Raw genomic sequence first — 18,773 nt, forward strand, 5'->3', positions numbered from 1 at the left:
TGTCACTGATTTAGGCCTAATACTAGTGTAAACAATGACTTTTTTGCTCTTAAGACAATGCATTTTAATGATCTGGCCCTCCTAAACAAGGTGTCACTGATTTAGGCCTAATACTAGTGTAAACATTGACTTTTTTGCTCTTAAGACAATGCATTTTAATGATCTGGCCCTCCTAAACAAGGTTTAGCAACATTTGGCCCTCCCAATTTGATTTTTCTGGCTCCGCCACTGACCGGCCCTGCTAGAACGTGATGGAAATGCATTTTAATGCTGTGGAACCTCGAGTACTGCCCTGCAGCTGCAGAGGACGCACGTCAACAGGAACGCTTTCGAGGACAGCGGCGCCGTCACTACGCAACTCCCCGCCAACGTGGTCGTGCCGCGGTGGGTGCCATCGTCGACGAGCCTGCTGATGATGGACGACGCGGACGAGACCGGCCTGAGCATGACCGAGCTCGCCGACAGCCACGTGTTCTCCCAGCTCAACGCCCGCGGCGAGGGGCGATGATCCATCCAGTTCCTGCACCAATTGTGCAATCTGTACCACTAGAGTAATGTTCTCCGTACAACTAATACGTGTAAATTCCATCCGAGAGCAGATATTATTGCACTCGTAGGAGCTAGCCCCTCGACAGCTACGTATATCCAAGACGAAGTACTCCACAGACAGGAGACGAGGCCATCTAAAACCTAATGACACAGATGGCTGCTCCTCCCTACAAATGCGATGTGGTGAGTGGTGATTGACCATGCCATTGCCATACATGCATAAGATAAGAGAAGGGATGGATCAAGGCGCCCGGGATCCATTTCCATCCCAGCCACGGCCTGATCTCCCATTTGCCCACCAACACATAGCCCGAAACCAGCCAAGGCAACACATGGATCCTACATTTGCGATTTGCTAGCTGACCATGCCATATTGCTTCCCATACACACATAGTAGGATAGGAACCAAGGCAAGGTACGTAGCAAACAAACGAACGCGCTCGAAACGCTGAGCTATATTAAACCGCGCCACCACCGGTGATCGCTCGCTGCGCGCACTCCCAGCCAGCCACTCGTCGACCAACCCTGGCCATGCCGTCGACGCGCTGACACACATTGTTCGCTCTGCGACGAAAGGAGGAGCTAGGACACGCCATCGTGGTCATGCCCTCCGGCGCCGGCGCCAAGGTCATGCCCAAGTCCAAGGCCTCCTTCTTCCTCTGCGGCTTCCTGCTCTACGTGCTCCTCCCCGTGCTCGCCGTCTACGTCGTCGCCCTCGCCCTCTCCCCGCTCTACTCCGGCTCCTGCCCGCCGGCCGACGACGCCAGCAATGCCGTGCAGGCTCGTCTCGCGGCCGACGCGGGTGCCGGCCGCAACGCTTCTTCTTCCTTTTCGTCGTCCAATAATGTGATGCTGCGTTCGCCGGCGCGGCGCGGGGGGAAGCCGAAGCCGTCCGCGGACGCGGCGCCGACGGGGCTGCGGCACATCCTGTTCGGCATCGGCGCGTCGTCGTCCATGTGGAAGAGCCGGCGGGAGTACATCCGGGTGTGGTGGCGGCCGGGGAAGATGCGCGGCTTCGTGTGGCTGGACAAGCCGGTGCCGGAGTACTACTCCCGCAACTCCTCCACGGGCCTCCCCGCCCTCAAGATCAGCGCCGACACGTCCGAGTTCCCCTACACGCACGGCGCCGGCAGCCGCTCCGCGCTGCGCATCTCCCGCATCGTCTCCGAGAGCTACCGGCTGGGGCTCCCCGGCGTGCGGTGGTTCGTCATGGGCGACGACGACACCGTCTTCTTCCCGGACAACCTGGTGGACGTGCTGTCCCGCTACGACCACACGCAGCCCTACTACATCGGGAACCCGTCCGAGAGCCACATCCAGAACCTCATCTTCTCCTACGGCATGGCGTTCGGCGGCGGCGGCTTCGCCATCAGCCGCGCGCTGGCCGCGCAGCTGGCGCGCATGCAGGACGGGTGCATGCACCGCTACCCGGCGCTGTACGGCAGCGACGACCGCATCCACGCCTGCATGTCGGAGCTGGGCGTGCCGCTCACCCGCCACCTGGGGTTCCACCAGTGCGACATCTGGGGCGACGTGCTGGGCCTGCTGGGCTCCCACCCGGTGGTGCCGCTGGTGACGCTGCACCACTTCGACTTCCTGCAGCCGGTGTTCCCGGCGGCGCGGTCCCGCACGGCGGCGCTGCGGCGGCTCTTCGACGGGCCCGCGCGGCTCGACCCGGCGGCCGTGGCGCAGCAGTCGGTGTGCTACGACCGGGAGAAGCAGTGGACGGTGTCGGTGTCGTGGGGGTTCGCCGTGGTGGTGGTGCGCGGGGTGGTGTCGCCGCGCGAGATGGAGACGCCCATGCGCACCTTCCTCAACTGGTACAAGCGCGCCGACTACACGGCCTACTCCTTCAACACGCGGCCCGTGGCGCGCAACCACTGCCAGCGCCCGCAGGTGTACTACATGCGGCGCTCGCGCATGGAGCGGCGGGTCCGGCGCCGGCGCACCAACGCGACGCTGGAGACGACCGTGACCGAGTACGAGCGGCACACCCCCGCGCCCAACGTCACGTGCCGCTGGCGCATCCCCGACCCCGCCGGCCTGCTCGACCGCGTCGTCATCGTCAAGAAGCCCGACCCCGACCTCTGGAAACGGGTACATCCTCCTACTACGCATGCATGTCCCTCATTCCATTCCATTCCTTCGTGGCATAGTTTTCCAATCGAGCTCGTGTGCGTGCGTGCAGTCTCCGAGGAGGAACTGCTGCAGGGTGGTGTCGTCGCCCAAGAACGGGACGAAGCTGGATCGGACCATGGCCGTCGACGTGGGTGTCTGCCGGGACGGCGAGTTCGCCCGAGTTTAGCTAGGTACGTACTGCCATATCTCCCTTCAGTAGTAGTAATAACATATTCTATATGCTTCTAGTCTAGTGGTACTACAAGTCTAGAATTCCCCCTCATGCCTCTGATTTTCCCTGTGTTTGGACAGGGGGCTAGGAATTATATATGCTAGCCGGGACACAGCAAAATGCAAGCGAGCGGCCAAGATTGTCACCTACATTTTGTAGAAGGGGCATGCAGGCCGGATCGAGCGGGACGAAGCAGCAGCTTGCAGCAACGGGTCGCACGGTCGTAACGGCGCGCCAGCTTCGGACAAAACAAACGTAGATGTAGCAGCTTCAGGTCAGGTGTGAGATTGATGCAATGGGAGTACGGGAGCATGCACCTCGTTCTTGTTCATTTTCCGAGGCACCGATCTTTGTGGTTGCATGATGAAATGTCTCCTTCATCACGGGCAGGCCGCGGGCCTGATAATATACTGTGGCTCACTATGGCACGAACCAGGCCCATCATGTGAAATTTAGTCTAGTGTTATCAGCGCAAGCTGAGCCAGCCCAACCTTAGATTCAAGCACAACAATTTTTTTTTACAGCAAAAATAGACTTCATTCCTCAGACAATTTTTTTTTTGCGGAGAATTATTCCTCAGATAACCGACGTATCATTTACATGGAAATAAGAAATAAAGTTTGAAGGACAGCAACGTTAGTCCAAAGGCTACCCTTAAAAAAGTTAGTTCAAAGGCAGCACGTGTTTTGCATACCAAGGATATCAAAGGCAGATTTTTCCACGACAAGAGCTTTCACTCGCGTTTCATTCATTCATCAATAACGGGGTTATGGACCATTTTGAATTGTAGGAGCCCAAGAACAAGAATAATAATAAAACACAATATTATATCTTGCCCATTCTTGCGAGGTTATGTTTCCGCCGAAATCTGTTTGATTGAACTACGAAAGAGCAGAGATATCTTTACAAGAAGTTCAAGTGTATGCGAAGTTGCTCATAAAACATAGGCAACAGGGGGTGTAGGTCGGATCGAGCATCCATGCAGCTCGCAGCGGTGGGTCACGCAGTCGTAACGGCGCGCCATCTTCGGGCAAATGAAACGTAGATGTAGCTTCAGGATAGGTGTAAGACTGATGCAGTGGGATTTCATGAGCACACACACCTCGTTTTTGTTCATTTTGCGAGGCACCGATCTTTGTGGTTGCATGCTGAAATGTTTCCTGCATCACGGGCTGGCCGCAGGCCCTATAATATTGTGGCTCACGCTGGGACGAACCAGGCCCATGATATGAAATTTGGCCTAGTGTTATCAGCCCAAGCTGAGCCAGCCCAACCTTATATTCAAGGACAACCGTTTTTTTTCTGGACAGCAAATAGACTTTATTTCCCTAAAAAAGCAAATAGACTTTATTCCTCAGATAATCAGCATATCCTTCACTAGAAAATGAGAAATAAAGTTTTTTCTGCAAGTAAATGAGAAATAAAGTTTCAAGGACAAAAACGTTAGTTCAAAGGCTACCCTGAAAAAAAAACTTAGTTCAAAGGTTGCATGTTTTTGCATACCAAGTATATTGAAGACAGATTTTTCCACGAAAAGAGATTTCACTCATGTTTCATTCATTCATTCATTCATCAATAAATGGTTTATGGACCATTTTGATTCGCAGGAGCCCCACAACCAGAAGAATAAAAACACAATATCATTATATCTTGCATTCTTGCGAGGTTATGTCTCCGCTGAAATCCGTTTGATTGAACTATAAAAGACCAGAGATATCTTTACAAGATATTCGAGTGTATGCCAAGTTGCTCATAAGACATAGTTCAAAGGAACTCTTGAATAAATTCCTTTGGGATTCAATCTTGTGAACCAAACAACCAACAATGGTGATTTTCTAATAGTTTCAACCTATGGAAATGTTTCGTCTATGAGGACTACGGCGGGCTTACGCCGGCCTGAACCTTTCTTTGAAGGCAACAGAAGAAGACATCATACAAGGTTTAAATACAACATCAAGGAATAGCCTGCCTTTGAAAGCAAGGCAAATGAATAGTTTGCACCTGTTTGGGGCGAAATTCCTCCAAGTGACCGAAGAGAAGGGGTCCAACGACTCTTTCACAAAAACTGCAGCATATGTTGATCCCGCCGAGAGAGATCTACCGTCGAGGTGACTAGTGCGACATTTGTTTTCCTACGAGTTCAAGGACACAATAAACAAAATTGTGCGCAAGACATTAAGTTCGACGAGTGCTATGGTGGATATCCTAGGGTGTAAGTCTAGGCATAGATCGTCTCCTCTCGGACCCATAATGACTGAAGTGTTGTCTCGTGGAGTGAGGAATAGAGTAGGGAAGCAATTAGCAAGATGCATGTCAATCAGCCACACATCTTTCAAAGGAGGCGGAACGACCATTGCTGATCTTCACCGAAGTTAATTGGCGGAATGTAGTTAGGCCAAAAGATGTGAAAATGCTTCGAACCAAAAGCACAAGAGCTTTCACTCACATTACATCCGTTCATTAATAACATGACTGTGGACCTCTTTACTTTGCATGATTCCAAAAGTACAATAATAGAAAATATTATGAGCACAAGATTGCAAGCCGTCCAATGATTAAGATAAGGGTATGTTTATTAATCCGTGAGAGACGTAGCATGGAAGTAATCTCAGTCAAGGAACTGTGCAATTAAGATATAAAAATTCTCGTACGCCCTCAATGGTGTATAAGACCATATGCACGTGTTAATTGGTAAAAAACCAAAAATGATTCAAGGCCTCACTAGTGGCAGCTTTCAAAATCAATAATTGCATTAAGATACATGGTAAATGTTCACTAAGTTCTTGCAATTGGATTAAATATAGTGTAAATTATATTTAGCCCCTAGTTTGAGCTTTGTGATATATTTTACCGTATTTTGAGAAAATTCGTAATTTATACCTGATACCTCTCCAACGTATCTATAATTTTTGCTTGTTCCATGCTGTTATATTATCATTCTTAGATGTTTTACAATCATTTTATAGCAACTTTATATTATTTTTTGGGACTAACCAATTGACATAGTGCCCAGTGCCAGTTGCTGTTTTTTACTTCGCAGAAAATCAATACCAAACGGAGTCCAAACGCAGTGAAACTTTTTTGGAGATTTTTTCTGGACCAGAAGACACCTGTTGGGCCAAAGAAGTACCAGAGGGGGGCTCCGAGGGGAGCACAACCCACTTGGGCGCACCTGGGGGCCTAGGCGCGCCCTGGTGGGTTGTGCCCACCTCGGCCGCCTCCCGCACCGCCTTTGCTCTATAAATACCCCGAAAATCCAAAAACCTTAGGGAGTCGACAAAACACAATTCCAGCCGCCGCAAGTTCCAGAACCACCAGGTCCAATCTAGACACCATCACAGATGGGTTCATCATCCTCATTGGTGCCTCTCCGATGATGCGTGAGTAGTTCATTATAGACCTACGAGTCCATAGTTAGTAGCTAGATGGCTTCTTCTCTCTCTTTTCGATTCTCAATAGAATGGTCTCTTGGAGATCTATTTGATGTAACTCTTTTTGCTGTGTGTTTGTTGGGATCTGATGAACTTTGAGTTTATGATCAGATCTATTTTATCTATTTTACTGTTATTCATTGTGACTTCTTGTTGATGTTAAAACATAATCATAGCCGAGTGCATCTTAGAGAAAATCAAATAATTATGGTTGATGGTGAGACACTAATGGCGAACGCCGCATATTGCGGCAAATGGAGCGCGCGCCGCACAGGGGGATCGACGACTTGGCCGACCCAGTACAACCGAAGTTGAACACAATACAACATGACGCAAAAACACCCGAGAAAAAGAGGTGCATGTGGGACTCAAACACACGATCAGGCACTTTTACCTGCATCCAGCTAGCCACTAGAGCTCACGACGACAGTTAACAAATGCTTAGAACACACGTTTAAGAACAGACAATGGAGTCGGATGATCTAAAAAAAGACAATGGAAGCATATTTGAATCATTTTTTCACTATTTCTTGGAAATTATGAACAATTTTGAGATTCCTATTTTTGCAAAGGAAAATATTTATTTTCAACTTGACCAAAATTTATAATTTTTGAACATATTTCAGAAAACGTAAAGCAACCGTGAAAAATTTTAAAAGTCCTGAACATTATTTACAAACGGCGAACACTTTTTGACAATTGCGAACATTTTTTCAAAACATGAACAAATTTAGAAACAAACACTTTTTAGGAAAAAGGAAAAAAACATAACACGAAAATAAAATAAAAAAGTGAACAATTTTTGAAATCCGAACATTTTTCAAAAAAGAAAACAAAATTTTAAGATTTTGAATATACGAACATTTTTTAAAAATATGAAAATTGTTTTGGAAACATGAAAATTTTTCTGAAATTTGTGAACAGTTTTTGAGAATGGGAACATTTTTTGAATCCCGAACACTTTTTGAAAAGGGAAGATTTTTGAAATTACGAACAAATTATTAAAACCATGAAGATTTTTTGAATTTGTGAACCAAATTTGAAAAATAGGAACATTTTTTGAAAATTCTGAACAAATTTTTCGAAACCAGGAACATTTTTCAATTTGTGATTTTTTTAAATACAGGAATAATTTTTGAATTTGTGAACAAAATCTGAAAAACAAGAACAGTTTTTGAAATTCGGAAAAAAATTGTAAATAAACTTGAAAAGGAAAACAAAAAAAGAAACAGAAAAAAGAAAGAAACAGAAAAAAGAAAAGAAAAAACAAAAAAGAAGAGAAATAGAAAAAAGGAAAACGAAAAAGAAACTGAAAAAGAAAAAGCCGTTCAGGAACCTTCTAGAAGGTTCCCAAAACCAGAAGAAACCGGTTGGAAACATCATAGAATGTTCCCAAAAACCGGTGTCCGCTTAAATGCTAAAGCGGGTCGGCCCACTCGGCCGCTCGTTCGCACCTCCCCTGTGCGAAGCGGCGACAGCTCGCCGCAACGAGCGACGAGTAGGATTTTCGGCCTCCCGCACCGCCTCTTTGCTTTATAAATACCCCGAAAATCCAAAAACCCTAGGGAAGTCGACGAAACACAATTCCAGCCGCCGCAAGTTTCAGAACCAGCAGATCCAATCTAGACACCATCACAGAGGGGTTCATCATCCTCATTGGTGCCTCTTCGATGATGCGTGAGTAGTTCATTGTAGACCTACGGGTCTGGAGTTAGTAGCTAGATGGCTTCCTCTCTCTCTTTTTGATTCTCAGTACAATGGTCTCTTGGAGATCTATTTGATGTAACTCTTTTTGCGGTGTGTTTGTTGGGATCCGATGAACTTTGAGTTTATGATCAGATCTATTTTATCCATGAAAGTTATTTGAGTCTTCTTTTGATCTCTTATATGCATGATTACTTATAACATCGCATTTCATCTTCGGATCTTTGGTTTAGTTAGGCCGACTAGATCGATTTTTCCTGCCATGGGAAGAGGTGCGTTGTGATGGCTTCAGTCGTGCGGTGTTGTTTCCCAGTGACAGAAGGGGCAGCAAGACACGTATTGATCGTTGCCATTAAGGATAACAAGATGGGGTCTATTCCTACATGAATAGATCTTGTCTACATCATGTCATCGTTCTTATTGCATTACTCCATTTCTCCACGAACTTAATACACCAGATGCATGCTGGATAGCGGTCGATGTGTGGAGTAATAGTGGTAGATGCAGGCAGGAGTCGGTCTACTAATCTTGGACGTGATGCCTATATAATGATCGTTGCCTGGATATCATCATAATTATTTGAAGTTCTATCAATTGCTCAACAGTAATTTGGTTACCCACCGTATGCTATTTCTCGAGAGAAGCCACTAGTGAAATCTACGTCGCCCGGGTCTATTTTCTCATCATATATTTTCAGATCTATATTGCTATTTGCCTTTTTATTTATTTGCCACTTTTATTTTTAAATCTGTATTATCAAAAACCCAAAAAATACCTCGCTGAATTTTATTTGCCGTTATTTGCATCCACAATTTTATCCCGTCAACTTGATAATTTCTGGCACCGTTACCTGAAAGGGATTGACAACCCCTTTAACACGCCGGGTTGCAAGTATTTGTTCTTTGTGTGCAGGTACCATTTACATAGTGTTGATTGGTTCTCCTACTGGATTGATACCTTGGTTTAATAACTGAGGGAAATACCTGCCATAGCTGTGCTGCATCATCCCTTCCTTTTTGGGGAAATATCGACGTTGTTCAAGCGACATCAAAAGGAATTTCTGGCGCCATTGCCGGGGATACCTCATCAACATCTATCAGGTTCCTAATCATAAATCTCATCTCCTTGCAATTTACATTATTTGCCATTTGCCTCTCGTTTCCATCTCCCCCACTTCACAAAAATTTGCCGTTTTATTCGCCATTTTTATCGTTCGCCGTTTTCTCATCAAATCTATTTTTGTGTGCATTTTTGTTTGTCACTTTTGTCGATATGGATAGTTATTCCTCTATTGCGTGCACCCCGAGAACGAGGTTCTTAACTTCAAACAAAGGGGTGGGGAGAATTTAAAAGATGCTTGGTATAGGATTTGCAATGCTCATAATAGATCTATTCATAAGCAATCTACTGTTGTCCTTCTTCGCTGTTTTTATGTGGGCATCACTAGTTGGTATAGATTCGTCCTTGATACGATTACTGGTGGGAATTTCTTGATGTGCCCTTCTCTAGATGCTTTTAATGCTATGGGAAATCTAGTGGGTTCACCACCTCTTATGATTAATGAAACAACTTTAACTCTCGAGCATGTTATGGAAAGGCTAGATGTTATGGAAAAGAAAATGCTTACCGAAGAACATATTGAAAACTTGGATAAAAGGATGCATAATCTTGATAGTAAAATTGGGTTAAAAGCGGGAGAGGTTTTTAAGTTATTAAAAGAAAAGGGAACCGTAATTCATGAAAGAATTGAAGAAAGCCCTTCTCGGATTGATAAGTTGGAAGAAACTTTTAGTAATTTAAGCTCGGCTTTTGCTTCTGCTAGAAATATTGAAAAAAACTCCCGTTAAAATTAGCAAGATTACTCAAATCACTAAGAACAAGGGTGCAACTTCTAATAATAACAAAGAAGGTTTTAAGTTGATTAGTATTCACCCCGACTTTGTTGAAGTTGTGAGAAACCCTTTTTACAAGAGTGAATTTTTCAATCTCATTCCTAGGAGTATTGTTGAAAATCTATATGCTAAATCTTTAAAGAACATTGGTTGCGTGATTGAGGAATTGAAAACCAATGATGACAACACTTAGATCTATGCATTATGCCTAGCTAGGGGCGTAAAACGATAGCGCTTGTTGGGAGGCAACCCAATGAACAAAATTTATTTTTGCCTTTTTATTTCTGTTCTTGAGTGTTCGCACAATTATGCCTCTGTTATGATTGTTTTTTATGTTTTAATTAGTGTTTGTGCCAAGCAAAGCCTTTGGGATCATGTTGGGTGATAGTTGATTTGATCTTGTTGGAAAATAGAAACTTTTGCGCCCAGTAAAACAATTTTAGAAATTCACAGAAACATGCTTTTGCTCTGAAGTTTTTACACAAGATTGATATACAAATTTCTTACGTTGGCCAAATATTTCAGAATTTTTGGAGTTACAGAAGTATACGAAGTTTTCAGATTGTTACAGACTGTTCTATTTTTGACAAATTTTGTTTTCTTTGCATTGCGTGCTTATTTTGATGAATCTATGGACTTTATCGGGGGTATGAGCCATAGCAAAGTTGGAATACAGTAGATATAAGGCAAAAATAAAATATGAATGGGTTTGCAACATTACTTAGAGTGGTGATTTGCTTTGTTATACTAACGGATCTCACGAAGGTTTTGTTAAGTTTTGTGTGATTGAAGTTTTCAAGTTTTGGGTGAGATCACGATGGATGAAGGAATAAGGAGTAAGAAGAGCCTAAGCCTGGGGATGCCCCATGGCACCTCAAGTTATTATCCAAAGAGGAACAAGCAACTAAGCTTGGGGATGCCCCGAGTGGCATCCCCTCTTTCTTCTAACGACCATTGTTATTTTACTTGGAGCTATATTTTTATTCATCACATATCATGAGTTTTTGCTTGGAGCGTCTTGTATTATATGAGTCTTTGCCTTTTGTTTTGTGTCAAGTATCCTTGCTGAACACACATATTTGAGAGAGCCAAAATTATGCTATGATTTGTTAGAATTGCTCTATATGCTTCATTTAAACCTTTTGAGCTATGGAATTGCTCTAGTGCTTCACTTATATCTTTTTTTGAGCATGGTGTGATTTAATATTTTTGGAGAAATGCTCTCATGCTTCACTTAGATTTATTTGAGAGTTAGTAATTTTTGAAGAAATTCTCTCATGCTTCACTTATAATATTTTGAGAGACGAAATTTTTTATGCTCGTGTTCTTCACTTAGATTTGTTTGAGCTATCAAAAGCAACATATGAAACTAGTCCCAGTGATAGATATTCAAGAGGGATATGATAAAAAAATTCATGAAGATAATTGGACAAAATAAATTTAATTGTTTGTAATAGTTTTGAGGTATGATGATAGTGATATGTGAGTCATGTTGGTGAGTAATTATGCTTTAGTAAGAATATTGGTGTTAAGGTTTGTGATTCCCTATGCAAGCACGAAAGTCAATAGTTATGCAATGAAATTACATCCTACTTGTGGTGCATTATTCAGTGTTAGTTATGCTTAATGCTCGCTTATGTGATTTTTCGTTTCTTGGTTGGTTGCTTCTCAATCTTTTTGCTAGCCTCCATTTGTACTAAGTAGAAATACTACTTGTGCATCCAAAATCCTTAAGCCCTGTTTTGTCATATGAGTCCACCATACCTACCTATATGTGGTATTTCCATGCCGTTCTATGTAAATTTGTATGTGCCATCTCTAATTTTCAAAATAAATTTCCTTTTTGTGTGCTCGTACCGCTCATGAAGCGGCAGGGGGTGGCCAATATTTTCCATGCTAGACGTGTTATTCTCAAGATGAGTGTTTATTCACTTGTCATTGCACGAGAGTACGACAAAGGTATTAAGGATGCCCAGTCCCGAAATGAAAAATGAATTTACTTTATGTTGTCAAATAATAAATTCCTTGGAAAGTGTTGGTATGGAGGGCACCCGTGGATACGGCTAGCCATGGAGAGTGAAAGAATGGTGGAAAAAGGAATAAAATTTATTTTCTATTTGGGAACCGCCTATGATATATCTAGCATGGAAAGTGTTGGGAACTACTCAGTCGTTTTCGTTGACGGGAAAAGTATACCTCTCAAAAAATTTATCTCTCAATTTAAGCTTTGAGCTCTGGCACCTCTACAAATCCCTACTTCCCTCTATGAAGGGCTATTCTATTTACTTTATGCAAATTTTATTTTTATTTGAGTCTCCATCTTCTCTTACAAAGCACCAACTAAGGGGCACTATGATCGTACTTGAGCATTGGATGTAGCTAATATGAGAGTGTGTTTCATGAATGGATCAATGATTGAGCATAATGGGCTAGGGATAACTTGCTTTAGTGTTGATATTTTGAAAGACATGGTTGCTTGTTGATATGCTTGAGTATTGAAATCTTCATGTCAAAACTAGACTATTGCTTTGAACCATATAAAAGCCCAAATGTCCATGCTACAAAAGTAAAGAATATGTTTTTATCATTTACCTACTCGAGGTGCTGATACGTCTCCAACGTATCTATAATTTTTGCTTGTTCCATGTTGTTATATTATCATTCTTAGATGTTTTACAATCATTTTATAGCAACTTTATATCATTTTTTGGGACTAACCAATTGACATAGTGCCCAGTGCCAGTTGTTGTTTTTTGCTTGTTTTTTACTTTGCAGAAAATCAATACCAAACGGAGTCCAAACGCAGCGAAACGTTTTGGAGATTTTTTTGGACTAGAAGACACCTGTTGGGCGAAAGAAGTACCAGAGGGGGGACTCCGAGGGGAGCACAACCCACCTGGGCGCGCCTGGGGGCCCAGGCGCACCCTGGTGGGTTGTGCCCACCTCGGCCGCCTCCCGCACCGCCTCTTTGCTCTATAAATACCCCCGAAATCCAAAAACCCTAGGGAAGTCGACGAAACACAATTCCAGCCGCCGCAAGTTCCAGAACCACCAGATCCAATCTAGACACTACCACAGAGGGGTTCATCATCCTCATTGGTTCCTCTCCGATGATGCGTGAGTAGTTCAGTGTAGACCTACGGCTCCGTAGTTAGTAGCTAGATGGCTTCCTCTCTCTCTTTTTGATTCTCAATACAATGGTCTCTTGGAGATCTATTTGATGTAACTCTTTTTGCGGTGTGTTTGTTGGGATCCGATGAACTTTGAGTTTATGATCAGATCTATTTTATCCATGAAAGTTATTTGAGTCTTCTTTTGATCTCTTATATGCATGATTACTTATAGCCTAGTATTTCTTCTTCGAATCTTTGGTTTAGTTAGGCCGACTAGATCGATTTTTCTTGCCATGGGAAGAGGTGCTTTGTGATGGGTTCGGTCGTGCAGTGTTCTTTCCTAGTGACAGAAGGGGCAACATGACACGTATTGATCGTTTCCATTAAGGATAACAAGATGAGGTCTATTCCTACATGAATAGATCTTGTCTACATCATGTCATCGTTCTTATTGCATTACTCCGTTTCTCCATGAACTTAATACACCAGATGCATGCTGGATAGCGGTCGATGTGTGGAGCAATAGTAGTAGATGCAGGCAGGAGTCGGTCTACTAATCTTGGATGTGATGCCTATATAATGATCATTTCCTGGATATCGTCAGAATTATTTGCAGTTCTATCAATTGCTCAACAGTAATTTGTTTACCCACCGTATGCTATTTTCTCGAGAGAAGCCACTAGTGAAATCTACGGCCCCCGGGTCTATTTTCTCATCATATATTTTCAGATCTATATTGCTATTTGCCTTTTTATTTATTTGCCACTTTTATTTTTAGATCTATATTATCAAAAACCCAAAAATACCTCACTGAATTTTATTTTCCATTATTTGCATCCACAATTTTATCCCGTCAACTTGATAATTTTTGGCACCGTTACCCGAAAGGGATTGACAACCCCTTTAACACGTCGGGTTGCAAGTATTTGTCCTTTGTGTGTAGGTACCATTTACATAGTGTTGCTTGGTTCTCCTACTGGATTGATACCTTGGTTTCATAGCTATGGGAAATACCTACCGTAGCTGTGCTGAATCATCCCTTCCTCTTTGAGGAAATACCGACGTGGTTCAAGTGACATCAATGCCCCAATTGATCGAAGTTTTGCCACATTTTACCCCATTGTGTTTTTCTCCAATTTCATGGCGTGCCATGTAGGCTATTTTTTTCTTTTTCCTATGGCTTGGCGCTTGGTTTCTTTTTCCTATGGCTTGGGTCCTCCCTATCAGGACAAGAGAAAGAAATCGGAAAATATATAGTTGGGCAGGTATTTATCCCGACACCTCCTACTTGTGGTCAACTCGCATGCACTGCCACACCTACACATTGTGCCCATTGAAAGATATAATGCTATATATCCTAAGCTAGTGTTACCGGTGCTCATATCTTCCCAAGCATTATTGCTCCACCTCTTGCTCATCCCCCCTCCTCTTGGCAAAGGACATGAGATCGGCCAGCGAGCAAGCAGCAACGGACCAAGGGGCGCACCCTCACCGTCTTCTCCTCACGCCATGCCGAAGTGGTCCTGCGTGCGCAGCTGAGGGAGTCCTGGATTAAGGGGTCCTCGGGCGTCCGGACTATGTAACATGGGTCGGACTGTTGGGCCGTGAAGATACAAGATAGAAGACTCTCTCCCGTGTCTGGATGGGACTCTCCTTGGCGTGGAAGGCAAGCTTGGCGTCCGGATATGAAGATTCCTTTCTCTGTAACCGACTTTGTACAACCCTAGCTCCCTCCGGTGTCTATATAAACCGGAGGGCTTAGTCCGTAGAGGCAATCATAATCATATTGGCTAGACTTCTAGGGTTTTAGCCATTACGATCTCGTGGTAGATCAACTCTTGTAATACCCATATTCATCAAGATCAATCAAGCAGGAAGTAGGGTATTACCTCCATAGAGAGGGCCCGAACCTGGGTAAACATCATGTCCCCTGCCTCCTATTACCATCAACCTTAGACGCACAGTTCGGGACCCCCTACCCGAGATCTGCCAGTTTTGACACCGACATTGATGCTTTCATTGAGAGTTCTGCTACGTCGTCGCTAAAAGGTTTGATGGCTCCGTCAATCATCTACAACAATGCAGTGCAGGGGGGAGTTTTCCTCGCCGGACAGATCTTCGTATTCGGTGGCTTTGCACTGCGGGCCAACTCGCTTGGCCATCTAGAGCAGATCGACAGCTACGCCCCAGGTCACCAGATTAGTTTCGAAAATCTGTATTATGTCGCTGATATCCTAGGAGACTTGATCTTCCAAGGAATTGCGCCTCCTTCCTCCGCTCTGGCCTTAGATCAAGAGCGTATCGCTAGATCCGAAGACGGGCTCTCTGAGCTCGCCGGATTGTCTGCGACCATTAGGCCCATGGTGGAGGAACCGGAGGAAGTGGTGTCGCCGGCAGCCATTATGGAGCCGGACCCTTCTCCGGACACTAGCTCCGAATCCTCGGAACCAGCGTCACATGAGTTCGGCCAAGGAGTTTCCCTCTCGCCGTACTCCGTGGGCTCTATTCTCTCAGGCCAAATCACGTCTTTATGCGAAGCTCTGGACTTAATGCGATCCCTTGTCATTACAAAGGAGCAACGTCCGAACCATGCCCAGCCCGGACTAGGGGCTGAGAGCAGGGAATTCTACATCCCACCCGCCACCCACTTTATAGCCACTGTCGAGGATTTAACCGACATGCTCGATTACGACTCCGAAGACATCGACGGTATGGACGACGATGCCGGAGAAGAAAAATCCCAAAACCCGCCATTCACCGGACACTGGACGGCCACCTCTTCATACGACGTGTACATGGTGGATACACCCAAAGATGATAGCGACGATGACAAGCCGAAGCACCGACGTCAGCGGCGCCGCTCTAAGCCACGCCGCAAAACAGACAGCAATACCGGCATAGGAAAACAATACTCTCGACCATGCCGAAGAAAATGAAGACCCCGTTAAGCCAACCTTCGAACAAGACGAACGGGAAGATGGGCAAGCTAGGCTTGATGAACGGGCCATGAACGAAGACTCAGAGGACAGTAACTACCTTCCGCTCTCCGAGGATGAGGTGAGCCTCGGCAACAAGGATTTTATCGTGCCTGAGGAACCTCTCGAGCAGGAGCGCTTTAAGCGCCAGCTAATAGCCACGGCACGAAGCCTGAAAAAGAAGCAGCAGCAGCTTCAAGCTGATCCAGATCTGCTCGCCGACAGATGGACTAACATCCTAGCAGCCGAGAAATACGGCCTTGAGCGCCCAACCAAAAGTTACCCGAAGCGCAAATTGCTACCTCAATTCAACGACAAGGCATCTCAACCCGTACCATCAGCGCGTAATGCGACTGACCGAGCACCGCGTGGCCGGGACAAAGCGACAACTCAAGCCGAACACCATCCCGTACCACCTTGTGGTGAGGGTGGACACATGATAGCTCGGGGTCATACATATGACCTGTGGCAGGACCTAGACAACAGAGCAGGTCAGACCAGATCGATCTACGGATCACGGGGACGTGACAGGACACACAACGACGGCCATCTAGCCGGACGCGACAAACACAACCACGCCCAGGCCGAACACTGCAGACGAACTCCATCCGAGCTACGTCGCGACGTGGCCCGACATAGAGGCGCCGCACACTCCCTTTGCTTCACGGATGAAGTAACAGAACACGAATTCCCCGAAGGTTTTAAACCCATGAATATCTGTAAGGACATATTTATCCCTGAAGTGTTTTGGTGATTGATGACAATGCTTTTGCGGACTAATCGTGTGCCATGAGTTTTTTAGACGTTTCATCGCTAGGCACAAGACGGTTTGGTGCCCCTCGAAGACTATTGAAGACGGCGTTTTTCTACGTTTTTTTCGGTGGAGTTGAGTCGTAGGAAAGCCGTACTATTAAGAGGGGGTCCGCTTCGGAAAGGTTCGGGTGGAATCTTCACGTACACGTTTCCTTCCTATGCACCGCCTTTCCCCTTGCGCTTTGGAGCATCCTCTGTTTTCCTCATTTCCATGCAGAGAGAAGAATTCCTAGTATTGCTGTTCTGGGGCATGCGGTAGTACTGCTCCACGGAGCGGTAGTACCGCTTCTACGGAGCTGTACTACCATGGCCTCAGACCAGACTCAGCTGCTCGTGCGGCTGTAGGAGCGGACGTAATTTTTTACGTCCGCGCCCTACGCGGTAGTACCGCCCCACGCGCGCGGTAGTACCGTGAGTCCGGGTGTGGCTCAGCTACATGAGCGGAAGTAGGGGCGGATGTAATTTTTTATATCCGCTCCCTGCGCAGTAGTACCGCATGCCATGTGCGGTAGTACCGTGTTGGATTTTTGCATCGATTGATTTTCAGCGGAAGTTGGCACAGATGTATTTTTTATTCATCCGCACCCTTCCCAGGCTAGGCCAATCCTGCCTTGCGGTAGTACCGCTCCCGCGGCAGTACCGCCCTCAGCCTCAGTGCTTCAGGCCTGTCCTAGTTCCTGCCGTAGCAGCGGTAGTACCGCGGTCGGTCGCGGTAGTACCGTGAGGCCTTGCGGTAGTAGCGCTTTTCCCGGGCGGTAGTACCGCAGGTCGCGGGCTGGTTAAGTGGATATCGGTTGGATTTGGTTCTCCACTATATAAGGGGTGTCTTCTTCCTCTAGTTGACCACCTCTTCCATCCCTAAGCTCCATTGTTGCTCCAAGCTCCATTTTCGCCCGATCTCTCTCCCTAGCCAGTCAAACTTGTTGATTTGCTCGGGATTGTTTGAGAAGGCCCCGATCTACACTTCCACCAAGAGAAATTTGATTCCCCCACTAATCCCTTGCGGATCTTGTTACTCTTGGGTGTTTGAGCACCCTAGACGGTTGACGTCACCGCGGAGCCATAGTCCATTGTGGTGAAGCTTCGTGGTGTCGTTGGGAGCCTCCAATTAAGTTGTGGAGATTGCCCCAACCTTGTTTGTAAAGGTTCGGTCGCCGCCTCCAAGGGCACCAATAGTGGAATCACAGCATCTCGCATTGTGTGAGGGCGTGAGGAGAATACGGTGGCCCTAGTGGCTTCTTGGGGAGCATTGTGCCTCCACACCGCTCCAACGGAGACGTACTTCCCCTCAAAGAGAAGGAACTTCGGTAACACATCCTCGTCTTCACCGGCTCCACTTTTGGTTATCTCGTGCCTTTACTTGTGCAAGCTTATTTGTGTTATATCCCTTGCTTGCTCGTGTGCTTGTTGTTGTTGCATCATATAGATTGCTCACCTAGTTGCATATCTAGACAACCTACTTTGATGCAAAGTTTAAATTGGTAAAGAAAAGCTAAAAATTGTTAGTTGCCTATTCACCCCCCTCTAGTCAACTATATCGATCCTTTCAATTGGTATCAGAGCCTCATCTCTTTATTAAGGACTTTTGCCGTTCGAAGAGTATGGTTGACGTCGTAGACGGTGTGGAGGAGCACTCCGGTGCGAATCCGGTCTCGTCTACGGGAGATGGGGAACCGCGGTCTCTCGTGAGGAATTAATTGTGGCTTTGTACACATTGAAAACCTCCATGATGACCGAGGTTGAAAGCATGTTTAATAAATTCATTGAAGGGCTTAAACTTTCCACCGCACCGTTGAAAGTGGGTGATCCCACTAACAAGGTGACGGATGCTAACTCCGACAAGGGGGAAGCTACTAGTGAAAAAGCTCCTTCTTCTAGTGGTAAGAATGGTACCGACATCTTTGCCCATGTGGAACCTCCACTTGTTTATGGTGGGCCGATTCCTT

At 45.7% G+C, this 18,773-nt stretch overlaps 1 protein-coding gene across 1 annotated transcript; it reads left to right on the forward strand.

Moving 5' to 3' along the window:
- Positions 1-1,152: 1,152 nt before the first annotated feature.
- LOC109736172 (uncharacterized) lies at positions 1,153-2,854 on the forward strand. The gene is made up of 2 exons (XM_020295391.3): positions 1,153-2,646; positions 2,738-2,854. The coding sequence occupies exons 1-2, from the start codon at positions 1,153-1,155 to the stop codon at positions 2,852-2,854; spliced, it is 1,611 nt and encodes a 536-aa protein (XP_020150980.1).
- Positions 2,855-18,773: the final 15,919 nt, after the last annotated feature.

Source organism: Aegilops tauschii, chromosome 4, assembly GCF_002575655.3.
Source record: "Aegilops tauschii subsp. strangulata cultivar AL8/78 chromosome 4, Aet v6.0, whole genome shotgun sequence".
Taxonomy (NCBI): Eukaryota; Viridiplantae; Streptophyta; class Magnoliopsida; order Poales; family Poaceae; genus Aegilops; species Aegilops tauschii.

Bases quoted from the DNA above. Each gene is read 5' to 3' on its own strand.
- LOC109736172 (XM_020295391.3), top strand. From the start codon at position 1,153: ATGCCCTCCGGCGCCGGCGCCAAGGTCATGCCCAAGTCCAAGGCCTCC. The intron at 2,647-2,737 runs GTACATCCTCCT...GCGTGCGTGCAG, and splicing joins ACCCCGACCTCTGGAAACGG to TCTCCGAGGAGGAACTGCTG.